Raw genomic sequence first — 18,552 nt, 5'->3', positions numbered from 1 at the left:
CACACACACACACACACACACACACACACACACACACACACACATACTCCACAAGCCACACACACACACTCCTCCATTGTGTGTTGTGTGCACAAGTCATCTCCTTCTCCAAGCTTGAGAAGTGGAGAGCCTACACCAACACCCCTTGGCTATGGAGTCTGGACTGCAAATCCAACCAAGATTTATGCTCAAAGCAATGCTTATCAATCTCTCCATCTTCATTATCACTATGCTAAGCTATGCTCTATGAGTGATTATATATGAGGAGACTACTTCGTTCTCATAGGGATACATCTTCTTCTCTTCATCTCCCTCACTCCTTGCTAGTTCTCCTCACTCCCTGCTAGCTCTCTCCACCTTTGAAGGTGTTTGAGGTCTTGGGATCGAGACCGAGGACAAGTTAATGTTTTTGCAAGTTAGCTACGGTCATAATATTGGTGCATGAATCTTACCATCTTCATGGCATCAACAAGGTCTCAAGGAACACAAAGCATGTATAAGTCTCTCTTCAAGGGAGAATCTATAATACAAAAGCCTTTTGGAGGGGGGACTGGCTCCGAGTAAATCCTATGCTCAACTGTTTTCAATTTCTCTAATTCTCTCTCTCTCTGTATTGTTCATGCCAAGCTAACTAGGTATAATTTTTATTTTTCTACCTTCAATCAAGTACTCTCCTTATGTTCATTAAGAATCCTCTTAAGGAAATGCTCACTATTGCTATTTTAACTCCGCCACTATCCATGTTATGAGCCATATTGTGTTACAGAGAAGCACTTGGAATGGGTTTTTGTGCCACAAATTTCAGACACTTCTTGTTGGGAAAGCTATTCCACTTCTATATTGATCATAAGGCGCTCCTCTTTTTGATCAATAAAGCAATCATTTAGGGCAAGCTGATCAGGTAGATGATGTTTCTGATGGAATTTAAATTAAAGATCTTCCATAATCCGAGAAAGACACATTATGGTGCATATTTTCTTTTACAAAGTACAGAGGGCATATCAAACACATCATTGAGGGATGAACCAATAGATGTTGAACTCTTTGAGAAAGCAACAATGGAGGGATTTGATCTAGAGCGCCAGGAGGTATATGATTTCCTTCAATTGGGAGGATTTTCACAGGATTGGTCCTAGGCTAGAAAAAAGGCAATGATAATAAATTTTTTTGAAGTTCACCACCATCATTAGAGGAGCTCTATAGTACATGCTAAGTATTGATGGGGTACTTTGGAGATGTGTGTCAATGGAAGGAAGTATGTAGGTTATCACAAAGGCCCATAGTGGGGAGGTAGGAGGGAGCTTCTCTACTGATATTACCTACAAAAAAATCATACAGGAAAGCCCCTAGTGGCAAAGCGTGATGGCCGATGTCAGAGCGTTTTGTAAGACTGACAACTATTGACATGACACCTCTGACTCCAATACAACCAATGGGAGTGTTCATGAAGTGGGGACTGGAATTCATGGGACCATTTAAGAAGATCACTCCTAGGAAGAACATGTATATTATAATGGCTACTTGCTTTGTGAGTAAGTGGGTGGAAGCCAAGGCATTGCCAGATAATATGACCAGATCGACATAATTATTTTTGTATGAAAACATCATTTGCTAATATGGATGTCCTATAGAGATAGTGTCAGATCAAGGCACACACTTTATGAATGAAACAATTCAGATACTGATGACTGAGATATTTTCAGTGAAGCACCAAAAATCCACGCCTTACTATCCTAGGTGCAATGGACACACCGAACAATACCAAAACAATAAAGATAATCTTGACAAAGATAGAGCAATAGGAGCCACAACAAGACTTCAAAAAACATTATGGGCTTATAGGAGTGCTTACAAGGTCACCACTAGCATGACACCTTTGAGAATGATATATGGCTCATAGCTAGTAGTTCCAATGGAGTTTGCAATCCTAAGTCTGAGATAAGTATAGTGGAGCATGGAATGGACTTCAACAAGAATCTAAAACAAAGATTAGAGAAATTATTACGCTTGGATGAGATCAGGCAAATGAGCCATGCTCGAACAAGAAGTGGTTCAACAACAAAGGAAGCACGGGCATGATAGCAAGATTAAAACCAGTGAGTTCAAAAAGGGTAATCTAGCATTACTGTATAAGTCAAAGCTTGGGCCTAAGAAACCTAATCTAAAAATTGCATGGTAAGGACCCTATGAGGTAGTTTGGGTGTTTCCTAATGGCACATTAAGGTTGAGAGATCTATTAGGACTACTGTTGCTAGGTGTTTAAAGTGGGGCCAAGATCAAGCTTTATTATTCCATATCAGATGAGGTATCAACAACACTAGTGTCAGAAGCCATTTTAGAGTCAAATAATGAACCACTAGATTTGTTTCATGTCAGACCAGTGCGGGAGGGAACCAAGGACTTTCCAAAATACTACTTAGCTAAAGCTCTAGTTCAGACTCAGTACATGAATTGCCAGTAGAGTCTGAAAATTTTAATGGTCATTGGTATAATGTAAATGAAACAATCATGAGCAGAATCTCGTAGAAAATGATTAGGTAGCCTAACCAATGCATGGGTGCCATGTTGCAAGCGGCAGTCCTAAAACCAAGGAAGCAAGAGCGTGGAGCATTCATGGTGAGAATATGTATAACTATGCATAGAGTACACAATCCTGCACTTTACCCTCAAAGACTCGTGCGACTTGTACCTTGCCTTGTGGAGCTTTCTGTACCTTCACCTTCTACACAACCTCCAACATCCTCACCCTCTCCTTCCACTTCAATGACGTTTGCAACCAAGCCTAACACTCCTATCGTTTCCTCTGTTTACTGCTGAACTACCACAAGTGATTCTTATACCTCACATGATTGTTCATACGATTTCAAAATGGGCAAGACTAAGAAAACATCATAAAAGATGCAAGGAGACATGGATCAAGTGACAGAGCAAGTGGAGATAAAGCTCACTCAGGATTAGCAGGAATGCTATGTACCCCATAACGACCTCGTAAAATATGCCTTTCACCAAGCAAAAAGATCCCTTCTCAAGCTATGGGATTTAGAGGAGGTGTTGGAGGCCGATAGGATGAGTTTTGATGTTAGGATCATTCAACAAGTTGTTGATGCTTTTGATCCAGATATTGGTGCTGCCAAAGTCAATGGAAGGTCAATATAGGCCACAACATCTGCCCTCTCTCATGTTCTAAGACTGCCATATGTAATAAAGGCCAAACCATGCTTGTTTGAGTAAGTCAGCTAGCCAGTACTACCTGAAAGAAGATGCACAGGCTAAAAAGAGGCCATCAGTCTGAAAAATAACCCACATGTGTTTCAAACAACATGTTTGGTATGCTACTAGTTAGGCTCAAGAATTTGAGGGCAGAAAATTATTTAGGCACATTCTTGCATAGTAGCCTCATTTAGCAAAGAGCCAGGGTGAAGAACCAAAATGTCTTTAAAGCATGGTACACTTGACAATTTTTGTACTTGGAAACCTGCATTTCAACTCATCCCAATGCTTATAAAGTTTGGAATGAGGATTTGGGGAAAGCATCCGAGACTCAAAGCACTAAACAAGACAAAATTGAGGGACAACAAACAGAACAAGAGATTGAAGAACAAGGAAATGAAACGACAATAGTCACTACACTGGTGCAAAGAGAACGTCATCACAATCTGAAGCTGGTACATCTGGTGTTGGCATAGTAGGAGTCGCCAAACCACCAAAAAAGAAACAAAACACAATGGCTTTCCTGACACAATTAAGTCAAAATAGAGGACTCCGATAAATCCTATGGATGTTGGCCAGGACAAGGGCACTTTAGCAGATAAGTGCATTCAGTTGTCTCATCCATGGACTATTGAGAAAAAGAAGACTCATGAAAACAAATAGACTCCACTTGTTGACAACGGAAAGAAAAGTATATCTGAGACGCAGTTAGCTTTAGTCACTCACACCTCGGTACAACCAACTCGGATGGATAGGCTCCATAAGATACAAAAGAAGCCCCTTCATAGGAATGTGCTTTCAACAAGTAGATAACACACTTATGCCTTACCCTACTCCCTTGACATTGTACAAAAGCACCCAAGATGATGTGGACACTGTCATTGATGGGTGTGTCTATACAATTATGTATGGATGATGGAACACCATAGCTAATGCTATGGGACAATTAATGGATGCTCAAAAATCGGTTTCCAATTCAACATTAGTTGCTCTATAACAGGAACTTCAAGAAACGAAGACTGAACTAGAAAAGTCTAGAAGGAAAATAGATCAGCTTAAAAGCATGATGTTGAAACTCACGATCAGGCAAAACAATGATGCCAGAGTCATTACTACATAGCAAAAAAAGATTGAGACACTAAAAAACAACAATAAGTGTCTAGTGGAAGAAAAGCAAGTAGCTGTGGACTTATAAAACTTAGAAGAATCCATGAAGTCTGATCTAGAGGATAAAGTTGAGAGTACACAACAACACTAGTCAACCAATCATTGATGGACCATTTAAAGAACCAAGACCTCAATGACGATGACAAAGATGATGATGAAGACCAAGATCAGCAGGATGGAGCTAGAACAAGTCACCACAGTGATCATGATGAAGATGATGATGATGACAACCAATCTCCACCTCCACACTCAGCCAATGGTCGACGTAAGACTGACACTGGCACTGAGCTAGGCACTGGGCTAGACAACCAGAAGGATGGTGCGACAGAAAATCAACAATATCATCATTATCACACCTATTTTGATCAAAATTAGTAGCAACAATAAACTTAGCAAGGCACCCAACAAGCCATTGTTCTATCCAAGCCAACAAATTAGCTCAATGATAAGGGTAAATACATTGCAATTGACCCTAGTGTAGAGCCAAATTCAGACCAAAAGTACTCCACCAAATTGATCACACTTAACAAGAAACTAAGGAAGTAAAGGGCTCTCTAGATTCATGAATTTCTTCATGATGAAACTATCTACACTATTTGGAGAGGTTCCATATGCTTTTTGTAGGAGCCAGAAGAATGGTTCAGGAGTAAAAGCTTATGAAATATCATGATCAACAAGTTTGGCAACTGCCACCTCATCCCAGATGTGTCCAAGTCTTGGACCATGTGCCTGAGTGATTCCTCACAATTGAGGATGTTATGGTAAACCCACACTCAAGTTTCCATCCATAGTCAATCTCAAGAGTTTAGGGTTACAACTGAATATGCTACTAGGTGACACACCAATATACAAATGTATGAAAGACATCAAAACCCAGATCAAGGACATGCTTGCTAAATTGAAAATTGCAAGAGGAGTCCTTGATTAGAAAGTAACGATGTTATTGGAAGGCAGTACCACCAGCAACAAAGTACCCAAGATCGGGATGTCTCTTAGGGAGCAGGACGTCAACCTGAAAAGCCTATACCATCTAGTTTGAATCACTAGAAAAATGATGCAACAGGAGAACCAGATCTTCATGAACTTCATAGAATCTGTACCTAACTCCCCGATGTTGATGTATGCATTGCCTGCCAAAAAAGCTGAGCTACCCTGCTTCTTTCTAGCATTGCCCCCAAAACACACTGAGCATCTCTAGCTTGAGGCACTCATTAACACTCTCTTGTCTTATGTTACTACATATTGGATATTTTCTATCCCTATCTACTTATGGTTGGGACCAATGATGACCATGGTAAGGCTATGCATGTTGCAAATGTGGATGCCAACACACAATAATCCTTGCCACTTCTTAAGGTGAGGGTTACCTTTCCCTTAGTTAGCCTATGGACATTTTTTTCCTTATCTTCACAGTAAGAGAAAGTGAGAGTGAGAGGAAGAGGTCTTTGTGGTGCTACCATTTTGTAGCTTTTGGGGCTCTTTGGACTATACTCTTTTTTTCCTTTTAAGCAAGAAAGAAGGAAATTCTAAGTGAGCTTGAGGTATTGTCTTGTTGATTTTGGAAAACCCTTGGGCTTCTGTCATGTCTAGACTATATGTAGATGGTGGAAGGGACTCTTCCTCACAAGTCTTTTCTTTGAAAATGGATGTACTAATGGATTTGGTTTAGATTGTTACTTCTTACACTGGCTGTTTTACCTCAATTATTGGTTATGGCATATTGGTTATTTTGGTTACTATAATGCTTGATTGGTCTTGTTAATGATACTTAAAATCTAATTTTGGCATTTGGGATGGTACATACAATCTATTCATTTTTTACTTTTGAAAATATGTTGCTCTTGTTGAGTTAGAGCTCTGGTTGTTGGTCTTTGGTGTCTAATTTCTAAGTTCTTTTTTTTATTTTTGGTTTTGATGAGGAGGAAGACTCCACCTAGGTTAGTTGGGATCTTCCTTGCTCCTAGCTTCTAACTCCACTTGATGGATGGCCTGACTACGTACATTGGACTGAGTAATGAAACTTCATGATTCACTGCATCTGACCTAGTTATGGTTTGATCTTGGATTTGAGTAAATTGACTCATTTTTAGAATAAATTTGTGCTCTTGTTTACATGAAACCTTTGGGTTTGCTTATGAGGCTTGTTACTTATGTTATCAAACCCGATTTGGACATTCCTTATACCGTAAGGATTGATTGGTTTACTTGACCTCATTGCATGATGCTTTAATAGATTTCTTTTGTTCTTTGCTTAGATGGACTTGCTAGTTTAGTACAAAGAAGATATGCTTGATTTTAGTATTTAGCTTGGGTTGTTAAAATTAGACCCCTTTCACTAGTTTGAGCATACTGGTTATTCTCGCCATTGTATTGCTTGACTGACCTTGGTAAATCTACTTTAGACTCTTGAAATGGATTATAACCATTCACTTTTGAGAACTTGTTTCTCTTAGAGCCCTTGTAGCTTCGGCATCTAACTTCTAGGTAATTAATTGATAATTGGGTCCTAGGAGAAGAGAGTCTCTACCTATGTTTTGTTGAGATCTCACTTGATCCTTGCTTCTACTCCATTTGATGGATGGCTTGACACTAGATTGATTATTGGAATTATGCTTAGGTTTTGGAATTCTTTACAAACATGTAAATGGTTTCCCCTTCCTAACATCCTCATGGGTAGGGATACCCTCATTTTGTTTTCTTTCCAATGTCATTTGCAAACTAGTGAATTTATGTTTGTCAATACACCAATTGAATCATAGGCTGGGATTTATGGTCTTCCTTTGAGAACTTTCAAAAAATGACCTAGAATATTTTATTTTGATATGATTCATTCTAAAAAATATGAATAAGTATATCACTAAATTTGATGACAACGTTGGGTTCTACTTTTCTTCCTTTTTAAATCCTATCGGCTTGAAGCATAAAATGTGGGTATTGGATTAAACCCTAACGAGAGAATGCTTTGGTCAATTATAGTGTTGACCCCAACACTGCTACTGGGTCCTTGCTAGCATGAGATAACCTAATGATGATTGTCTTCTAGACATCTCACACTTGCTTGTTGAGCTCCTACTTAGTTCTAAGACTCATGCATCGGGTAATGATAATAGGGCATTTGGGAAATATAACTTGTTTTGTTCAGATTTGGACCTCTAGTTATGGTTATATGCATTTTTCTAATGTCTGTTATTTTAGCAAAGGGAATGCTCTCTTTTAGATAAAAATGCCCTTGAGCATTGCTTTTGGTTTTTATCTTGCTCACATTTGCCCCGATTTTTTATTTTTCCTAGGAGTGATGGTGTGTTCTGATCACTAAGACATCATTGATTGATGCATTATTGTATCTTCTTTAGTTTATTGTACTGGCATGATTATATCATTCAAAAAACATATGTTTTACTTTATTGGTCTCTAACTTTCTTCGTGTGAGATCGATAGACTCTCATATACGATCTTACTTCAAATACATTTTAAGCTAGAAACTACTATGGAATTTAGAGAAGATGTCCCAGCTTTATAGATGGATGAATATCTTAGGCTCTATAATATATGCAAGCTCTAAGATGCTTCTTATGATTGTCTAGATACTACTATCAGAGTGTGTAATGAAGGCTTGGTCTACTAAATCATGGAGACGTTTTTAAATGAAAACATTAAACACTAAAATAACAAAACATAAATGAGACTTTAGTTACAAAAAAATTCTTACCCATCACAAGGAAAGAGTGCCCTTGGATGGATATAAAGATTTTGAATAAATTTTTTGATTACAAAAGAAAAACTTTTTTTACTTCATAAACCTCTTAAATTATAAGATGGTAGCTAATCTAATAATTTTTAAGTATGACTTGGATCACACGTGATAGGTTCTTTGGCATATATAAAACATATCCAAACCTAACAAAACTATTTTTTTGTTTATATGGATGTAGGTGAGATTTCTATTTTTTCTTAAAAAGGTTTAAGGTTTCTATAGTCTCAAGATGCATCAGGAGGGAATCATTGCCTCTTGATGGCTTATCGTAAATAAAGTAGGTTTTATGCTCGACACATCATAACACAAAAGATCTGTATTGCTTAAGATAGTAGTTAGTTTAGGTGTTTTTAATTTTTACATGGATAACAATTGATAGACTCACCAACACCAATTAAACGTATTCGAAACTAGTCGCTTGATTGTTTTGTTTACATGGATCCAAGTGAGAGTTTTATCATTCCTTAAATGTGCTTAGTAACTTCTTGACATTAAAGATGAAAACCAACGACATCTACTTTTATAGTTTTATGTTCTTGATGTTTAGCAAAACTGAAATGCACCTCCATTCTTTGAAGTATAAATTTTAAAATAAAAAGAAGTTTTATACTCCGCTGTTTTGAGGCTGTCTTTTGAACATGTAAGACTATTTTTGTGTAAGTAATATAACTAATCCAAAACACATACACATGAATATGGAAACTTTGTTTCTTGTGCATATTCCCTACTTCTTTGGACGTATGATGTCCTAAAATTTATTTTACTTGTCATAGCTATTGAATACAAAATTTTCTTTTGTTACTTTTGATTCACTTCTCCCATCGCATATTAACTATTGGCTCCACTTCATACTTATTAGTAGATGGAATCTTTTTAGATTTCAAAATTTGAGTCCCTCAGCTTGTTTGCATCGCTGCCTCCTTCCCCTATGGCTGCCTCCTTCCTCCCTACCCCCCCCGTCCCTCCCTGTGCGCGTGGTCTCTACCACTTCCCCCTCTGTCAGCTGACCCCCATGCTGCCTCCTACCCACACAGCTGTCTTGTGTGCAAAATCTACCGTAAGTCACACCAGCTACATTAGATTGCGTTCGCAAGGCAACATGGCGAGAGAGAGAGAGAGAGAAACAACTTATTCTCTGCATGACACTTCCGGCTCCACCGTCCGTGGATCTATCTCTCCATCTCCTTTGAAGCGGACTCTACACAACAAAAAAATTCTCTCTCCCACTTGCCCTTTATAATTGCCAAAAGAATCTCTCTCTCTCTCTCTCTCTCTCTCTCTCTCTCTACGTGCCCTCCTCTCCCTTTTTTACTCAAAAGCCTTCCTTTCCCTTCCCGTTCCAACCGTTTTGCACTTCGTTGCAAAGTGGTTTCTTTTGAGATACATGTTAATGAGACATTGTGACCGACCTACTGAGTTTCTTTGGTTAAAATTTTGTCATGTAAATTGTTTCCTTCATTCTTTTTCCATTGCATCTCTAATGTAATTGTAGCCCATATGTTTCTTGTTGTTGGTTCCAATCAATGTTTGGGAACAAAGTGCTCGAACGTACAATCATGCCGGTTGGAAAATCTCAAATGTGGGTTATCATCAAGAGGAGCAACAGACATGCTACCTAATATTTGATGAAAGTAGTGTTGAAATGTGAAAAAAACCTCAATTTTTCTTTTCAAATTTCCTCTTAAAAAGGATCATAAGGCCGAGTGTATGGTAGGATGAAAACAACAGCTTAATCATGGCAGTTTTAGGCTCTGGCATGGCATGAGGGTTCTCATTTTGCAATAAACATGCATTGTGAGGAATACTTAGGTGCATAAAAATAGACTAAATCTAGCTTCAAGGACATTATCCATGAAAGCAATTAATTGATTATTGCCATGGAAAAAAAGAAGAATTCATACAAGTGGAGCAAGGCATCTCTAGCGATCATGACCTCTTGCAAAGAGTAAGGGTGCGTGGATAATGGCTCACCATTACTTGGCGCTGTGTAAGCCTTGTGATGTCTCAAATGGCCCCTCAAGGCTCGAATATGAGCTTGAGGCTACAATACATTTTTTGATGTTTAATACAATACATCTACTCACAATTGTGAGTCTGGGGGGAAAAAAAAAAAGACTAAGTGCTAGCCAAGGGATCACAACATAGGTGAAGGATCTTGTAAACTAAGAACTAGCCAAGGGATTGCAGGTGAAGGATCTTCTAAATCACACCAAGTAGGTGGAGAAGTATTAGTGAATTTGAATGATGAGTGAGCCTTGGGTGTCCTCGTGCAAAATAAGTACAAACTTTGTAAGTAAGGGGATGCCTACATGAGGAGAGGGTACCTATGAGTTACCCCCCTCCCCCTTAGATAATTGCACCTCAAAGAGGTACAACAATTAGCATATCCACAAATCCCCCCCCCCCCCCCCCCCCAACAAAAAAAAAAAAAAAAAAAAACAACGCACCGCGGGGTTGTGTGTGACATCCTATCGTATTAGTCAAATCCAAGGTTATATACAATTACCTAAGTAAAAAGAGGTTTGAGGAGAATCATCATCACATGATAGCTAGCTTAATAAGGTGCTCAAATGGTGTTCACAAGATTGAGGGGTTCAAGCATCGTGGAAACTACAAACTAAATTTCTTAGCATGTAGAGCGGGCACACAATTGGGAATCTAGATGTGCACGCCTATAGAGGTGCATCTACCCCCACAAGGAACGTGGGGATAGTGAAGCACCTGAAAACTCTTTTTGCACCAAGAACTTTTTATGACTTTTTTTGTTATACTCAAAGATATCAAACTCTAGAGGCAAGCAACCCGACTTCAAAGGCAAAGTAACCTTTTGAACTTTATTGATCTCAAAAGTTTGTTCTCTTTCCACAAATCAAGATTAGGAGTGCATTCCCTGGACCCTTACTATATTAAATTAAGTTTTGAAAAATGAGAAACTTGGAACCATTTTCAATGCATTGTAATTTTTATTGTATTGCTAGAGTCTTGGTTTCACACATTAGGGTTTTTACATCATTGTATCTCACATGTCAATTCCAATACTTAGTTTTGCATTGACTAATATTAGACAATATCTCCCCTTTCCAAATGTCACTGGGTGTTGAGGGGGATCTATGGTTGACATTAGGCATCGTCATAGCTTTGCAACGTGGTTGTGTCTAGGGGACAACACGGTGCAATGGTGTATTGCTCATGGTGCCGCGTGTGGGTGAGTGTGGAGAGAGAGAGAGAGAGAGAGAGAGAGAGAGAGAGAGAGAGAGAGACCCTTGGTAGTTCCAACATGCCCTAAGGTCCAATTTCTATATAACAAAGGTATCTCAATCATCGGATCAAGTTGGTAAATGTAGGTTGAACCAAGGTGGCCTAGTTTACTACTACTTCATCTTTCCTTCACTTTCGATTCACCAACTTCATACAACGATGGAGACTTCTCGCAATCCACAATGCCTAATCTCCATCATAAATTCTTGATGAAGGAGTTCCATGCCAATTAGGGGGGACAATGTTCTTTGGAACGTTGCCAAGAAAAAGGGTTTTGAATCTTACTTTTTTAATCTCACGTGATTTTGTACAAATTAGTGGAATCCACATTGTGCGTGCCAACTAGTGTAGTGTATATAAGTGTACATCCTTTTCAAATTCAAGGATTATACAATAAATAAAGAATCGATTAAAGCGTGTCATCTTTTCCTATGGGCATTCTAAAGTTGTTAAAGAATGCATCATACATAGTTTTATGCCAAGCAACATGCTAGAGCCTCCTCAACATAGTGCTTGATGAGTGTCACAAGATGTAAATACAACTTCTTAAAATAACCAAAGACTTGTGCACTTGACAATCTAAGATGTCAAACATCCCAATATGGCATGAGCCTTAGATGCATCTTATCTAGGTGGTGGACACGCTTGCCCGTTTCATTATGCAGGGCACTAGTAGAGAGCAATGTTGCATAGGCATATGCATAAAAAAGAGGGAAAACCCTTTAAAATGGAAAGAAATAGCCATATTGGTATATAAAATTAGGGGGGCCTGATGTGCTTCGTGTAGACATCATTTATTTTCATAGCCAGTGCAATTTGACTACCACAAGTACAGTAGAGGAAAAGGACAAACGAGCTTCCATGGTATTCCATTCTTCTATCTTGGGGATGCCTCTCAACCTTTGTATGATATTCATGATGGTAGATCACCAAAGCTATAATGGCTTTCATGGTCAGTCACATTATGGGTCAGGTTGAAGTAATCAAATTGTCCACTGAGATAAATGCTAGTGAATACAAAAAAAAAAAGATGCAATTTCCCCAAAGTTGTGCGTGATAAGAGACCTAGTGAATTTTAGGTGCTACAATTCCTTTTCTAACCTCCTATAATGCAATATAAGCTTTAGGCTTTGGATATATTTACTTCTTTAGAGCCTAGAGAGAGAGAGAGAGAGAGAGAGAGAGCTTTATGATGCCTAAATTGGGCCCCTAAACATAATAGGAAGGTCATGCTTGCACTCTAGTGGAGCTAGAATTTTTGTAATAACATTTCAAAGCCATTCAAAAGATGTCCATGTCATTCAAATCAATTACAACGTGATTTGGTTTGTCTAGGCTAGAGAGATTATTACTCTTAAGAGGCACCACATAACAATGGGACATGAGGAAGAAGGTGCCAACCTTGTTAGGGATCTTCAATGTATCATGGGAAAATTAAGGATATTGATGTGTTTTCTTACAATTGAAACGTCTTGAAATTGATCCCAAAGTTACATATGGCATCCAAACGATAAGGAAGCAAGGCTTCACCATTAGCTCATGCACCTTAAATAAGAATGGGTAGGACCTTTAAGAATGGGAAAATGTGGCTCTTTTGTGAGAGAGAAGTATGTCTGTTGGTTTTAACATTTTAAAATTTCTTATTGAATGAAAAATAGTATTACCTCTCTGTCTTTGGCCTTTTCTTGCTAGAAAGCATGATCAAGTGGCTATGAATTTCTACGTTATAAGTCACTCTAAAGCACTCTATTTCTCTCATATTCTTAAGAGAGTTGTTGGTAACCCAAAATGCTTCTTCGTTATGATTGTATACTGACAGTTTATGTACTTATATTTCACCCTCTGCAAAGGCTACTTGATTTGTAGAATCAAATGACTTTTGAGGATGAGGTTGGAAGGCAAATTCGACCTTTTGACAACGCAAATTGTGAAGTTTATAAGTCTTCATGGTCCTTAGTTAATCTCCAAAGAGCCACACAATTAATGCTTCTTCCCACGTGTAACTATGGATTCCAAGGCAACAATGAAGAATTACTTTTTTTTTGAAGGGGAGTGGGACTCAAAATGTTTGTCCCTCTACTTTGTGTCTCCTTTCAATTTTTTGAAGGGGAGTGGGACTCAAAATGTTTGTCCCTCTACTTTGTGTCTCCTTTCAATTTTTTGCACGTCTAATCAGGCCCTCTTGCAGCTTTGTAGCTATCATAAATAGTTAAGCTTGGTTTTAATTCAATTTCATTGGTATCAATGCATAGGTATTTTCTTCTTCTTGACGGAGGAACTACTTAGTCAAGGTAAATCATGAGACTGGAGTCTTACATAACATACTGGGTCGCATGTAAATAAAATCTATTAAGGAAGAATATTCGCTCTCATGGACCTCTCGTCTCGTGCCCTCCTTCTGCCTCGTGCCCCCTCCCATGCGCATGATTTTCTCCACTCCCTTGTGCACAAACGTCTACGCATCTGGTCTACGCAGCATCACCCGACTTAACGTCGGCCGCGACGAGTGTCCCCTCTTGTCCATCATCTCCACCTCAGTGAGGTGTTGAGAGAGAGAGAGAGAGAGAGAGAGAGAGAGAGAGAAGAAATGCATGAAATCCACGTGCCTTGCTCCCCCCTTCTCAATCCTCGCATTCCCACCCTTCCCATTTCCATTTCAAATTAATGCCAACATTTTTTGAATTTCCTCCAATTGGTACCTCCTACTACTCATAAACAAGTGGAAGGGTCACGACGGCTTTCAAAAACAATAAGAAAGTGATAAAATTGTTAGGTTGAATTAAACTGGTATTAGTGTTTGGAAAAGGATTGCCTTAGCTTAGTCTTGAGCCAATTGAAAATCGAGACTAGCTAACTGCAAACCATGGTAAACGGAAGAAAACCGATGAAATGTGTGAGAAATTCGTCCAAAAATTTTGCAAACCCCAAAATTTCTGCTAATATTTTTGATTTTCTTATTTGTGAGGAAAAAACTCGATCAATAGCCGCTTAATAAAAGGGACTTTCTCAAACGTTAACACTGACTGAAATCAAACTATAAAATGCAAGAAATGTAAAACCATGTGAAGTTGTGAAATGAAATGTGAAATAAAAAGAACTAATTAATATATATGTGTGTACAGAATTTATTAGAATTATGCAAAGTGAAGTTTCACTTTTGCATTTTAAAACAATAGAATGCAAAAAAAACATGTGTGTGTGTGTGTGTAAAATTTACTAAAATTTATGCTAGGTAAAGCTTCGCTTTAGCATTCTAAAATAATAGAATTCAAGAAAAGTAAAGACATGTCAAGATATAAAATGAAAGGTAAGTCTCCATCATGTCAGGATGTGAAATGAAAGGAGTCTCTCTAACCCAACACAACACTAAGGGTTTCTTTTAGAAAGCCAAAAAAGGTAAGAGAGATTGAAAGTTAGCGAGAGACACTCTAAGAGCTCACAATTTAGCTCTATGACTCTTTGAGGGTTGTCGGTGGTTTTAGTACCAGTGTTCACATGAGGTAAGCTTGCAAGAAGTGAGCTTCTAGGGGGACGGTTCTATTTTTCCATACTCCTCTAATCTCTATTATGATCAAGAACCACTTCAAGTCAAATTTCTTAAAGTTGTCGAGTTGATTTAAACAATGTAGATGATGAGGTTAGATACAGATAGGTTATTATATCTATTATATTAGATGTATTATATTTAAATAATATGTCAACTTTTGGATTCTCCTCGACTCTACTCTATATCTTAAGGAAGCAATGGCCTGTGTCTTAAAGTCAAGGAGTCAAAATACATTGTCAAGGAGCTTAGAAACAAACACTTAAATCACAAAATTAAGGATTTTCTCACATAGATGTCAATGATTTGGTGTCTTTATGTTTTCTATGCTAATCATCAATTGTAAAAGCACAAGTGTGCATGTCTAACTTCCCATGACCATTGCATTTGTGGATATTCAAGGCTGGATGCAAGATTATATAAAAACAAAGCATATGGCTACTCTATGGGCTCACCAAAGCCAAGAGAAACTACCATGGAACTTTTGGCATGTTTTGGAAGATTTGAGCTCTAGAGTAGGTCTTTCGAGGATCCATGGAGTGTCTCCTCTAGGGTAGGACCTTCAAGAATCTATCCATGCATGCATGGTGTGGTCTCTTTGGTAAGAATTCTCCCATTTTCACTCTTCCTCCTACGTAAAAGCTAAGGCAATGAAACCAACATCAAAAATCAACTTGTGGAAACGAAATCTCTGGTGTAGAGAATCCAAATATATTTAATTAGCTACATGTCTCCTACATATTTGTTATAGATGAAAGTAAACTACTAAGGCATCTTAAAAGAAGAACCAAGCCACTTCTTTTCACATTCTAAAATCAAGGGGAAACCCCCAATCCTTCTCTATGATGGGAATTAGGGAAGAGAGACTCAATCAATGATAAATGGTCCATTTCCCCTTTTCTTGAATTTAGGGATGCTTTGTTTCAACGAGTACATTGGTACCAAATTACCCTTTTTGAAGGTAGTCTACCTGTAGTACACAAGATGAAGACTACCTTGACTCAAGATGGTTGTTTTGCCTTCATACCTACAAGGTACAAGTAAAGAATGGTGGACTACACGAGTGGCTAAATGGTCACAATCAACTTGTTGACCCAAATGTTAAATTTACCTCATGCAAAATTTTAGCTCCATGCTTGAATGATAATATATTGGTGGTATAAAGCATCATTCAGATCACACTTTTTTTGAGAATTGAGAACTGAGAATGTAACTACTCAACTTTACAAGGAAAATCAAATCACAAGTAATGTCAGTATAAAATGCTTGCCATTCATGCACTACATCACAATTCAGATCCATTAAACCAAATGGATTATCAAAATTTAGATAGTGTTGTCGAGCACGGGACCCTGGAGGTTCAAAGAATCTTTTCACCAACATGCCTAAATTTATGGCAAAAATCTAGAGAAGAAGAATGAGAGACTGTAGAAATAACAATCTGGAAAGACACTATTTATCCATTCTAGGAAACTTCATTCAGGGCAATCCAAAACAAAGAAACAAGAACACCGCATTTTTGCTGAGGCTGGCTCATACACCGCCCGTGCTGTATGAGCCATCCTCAGGAAATGAGGCTGGAGGCTCTTTTCCCCTTGTCAACTTGCTGGCTCTAGCCCGAAATGACTGCTGCATGACGTATATCTTAAGAAAAAAGCATGCATGCATGAGTGTGTGCACAACATAGATACATAGATGAACACATAATAGATACCCTGTACAATATACGCTTATGCATGCATACATACTCAAAGCTATCCACTTCTGTAGAATATCACAACCATGGCTGGCATGTAAAACAAAATGAAATTGGAATTTGAATTTACAGCAAAATATGTGCATTTTTTGCCATCTTCCTATATCAATGCCTGTGAGCATGACCTTCCAGAGGCTCTATGGCATTCGTTTTGCATTCATTACATGAGGCTAGTGTCATCAATTACAGAGCCAAAGATTTTTCTGAACATAAGAAAGCATGGCGTCGTCTTTAGTTGCTTCTCAGCTTTACAAGAGCAAAAAAGTAGAATGCAACCATGGGAAAACCATTGCAACAAAGATGTGCCACTAACATTAATTGAATGTTCCGGAGATGCGGTCGACAAAATCCTCAAGTTTGCCGAAAAACTTTCCGACTGTAAGCTCCGGGTATTGAATATCTTGTGAAGAGATGTTCTTGTACTGAACTGGATCGATGCTTATTGCCTCATCTTCCTTGATGTAGCATCCTGCAATTTTGACGCATATAATTAGGCTGCTCAAAGCTCTCTCTCTCTCTCTCTCTCTCTCTCTCTCTCTCTCTCTCTCTCTCTCTCAGATTTGTATGGTCAGATTTGGATGGGATCAATCATGTATTTGTACATATTCTCAGTTTTAGCTTAGTTTTAGCTTTGTAGACTCAAACATCACTATGATGTTGAGTAGATCTTTTTTCTGTTTCAGTAGACGAGAGATCTATTACCAGATGTATAGTTTCTTGTCTCATGGGCCATTTTGGCTCTTTCGAGACGTTAATATATCTTTCTTTCTTCTTTCTCTCTCTCTCTCTCTCTCTCTCTCTCTCTCTCTCTCATAGACAGAGGACTCCGAGCAGCCCCAACAGCATAACAACACCAGAGGCACCAAAGGCACCAGAGGCATACTGCTTGATCGGGCGATAGAGTTGGGGCGATTTCGTCGCCCACGGATGAGGGGGCCCTCTCGACATTGACGCAGATTGCGATAGAGGATCCATACCATACTGGCGCGACATAGGAGCCGTCCTGACAGAGTGCCGACCTTGAAGGACATTGAATCTCTGTAGCCTTTTGGATATTGATGTATATGTATATGATGCCTCGACTGTCAGAAAGCTCCATTGTATCAACTCACCCTTTGTTTCCCTTTGTATCAGCTTTCACCACACCCCTAACCACTATTTTCTTTTCAGTTCTTTGTACTTCTTGTACCCAGACTTGGTATTAGATTCACCACATGTAATCGTTTGGTCTCATAGGTCATTTTGGCCTTTTGAAGACGTTAATATTACATTTCATTTCATTTCTCTTTCTCTCTCTCTCTCTCTCTCTCTCTCTCTCTCTCTCTCTCAACCTGAGAGGATTGGAGAAGATGTGCCCGCAGGTTCAGTTTCAAGAACCTCGAACAAAGCTCTGGCCGTTTGACACTCTAGTGGCTTCAGCTATGCTTTACGGGGTTCAAATTTGGGGACCCTCAGTGGACCACCATGGCAGACCTGGTAGCACCGATGGATGGAGATGTATGGAGAGGCCTCTAGTCTCTATGATCTCTTCGATGATTTTGGGCTAAGGCATCAGTGCCACATGAGATTATTGGAGCCGAGCTAGCTACCCCCCCTCTCGTGGTCGAGACACTTACTAGATCAGTATCCTTCATGCATAGCTTATGGGACCTCCCAAGAGACAGATATGCTCGGCTAGCCCTTGAGTCATCCCCACAGCTAGCGCTATAGGGGGATACAGCATGCTGGTATGGACAGATGACATCATGGTTTCAATCACATGGCCTCATGATGGATAGATTGCCTCCGTTCCAGTACTCCTTGGATGCACCCTCCCTATCTCTCACACATACAGAGATCACTAGACTCATACGTCAGGATTTG

The 18,552-nt window shown here is 38.9% G+C and overlaps 1 protein-coding gene across 2 annotated transcripts in view; it reads right to left on the bottom strand.

Annotated features, from left to right (window-relative positions):
* Window positions 1–16,720: 16,720 nt before the first annotated feature.
* The window catches only part of LOC147463349 (outer dynein arm protein 1-like), a 96,350-nt gene continuing 94,518 nt past the window's right edge, over window positions 16,721–18,552 (bottom strand). For both annotated transcript variants that reach the window (XM_086488240.1, XM_086488247.1), the window contains one exon: window positions 16,721–17,158. In XM_086488240.1, coding sequence (XP_086344366.1) covers window positions 17,004–17,158 — 155 coding nt within the window. In that variant the 3' untranslated portion in view covers window positions 16,721–17,003. The remainder of the gene's footprint in view (window positions 17,159–18,552) is intronic.

Source organism: Adiantum capillus-veneris, chromosome 2 (assembly GCF_014529385.1).
Source record: "Adiantum capillus-veneris isolate H3 chromosome 2, ASM1452938v2, whole genome shotgun sequence".
Taxonomy (NCBI): Eukaryota; Viridiplantae; Streptophyta; class Polypodiopsida; order Polypodiales; family Pteridaceae; genus Adiantum; species Adiantum capillus-veneris.
This window is presented reverse-complemented; position numbering and strand designations above follow the sequence as displayed.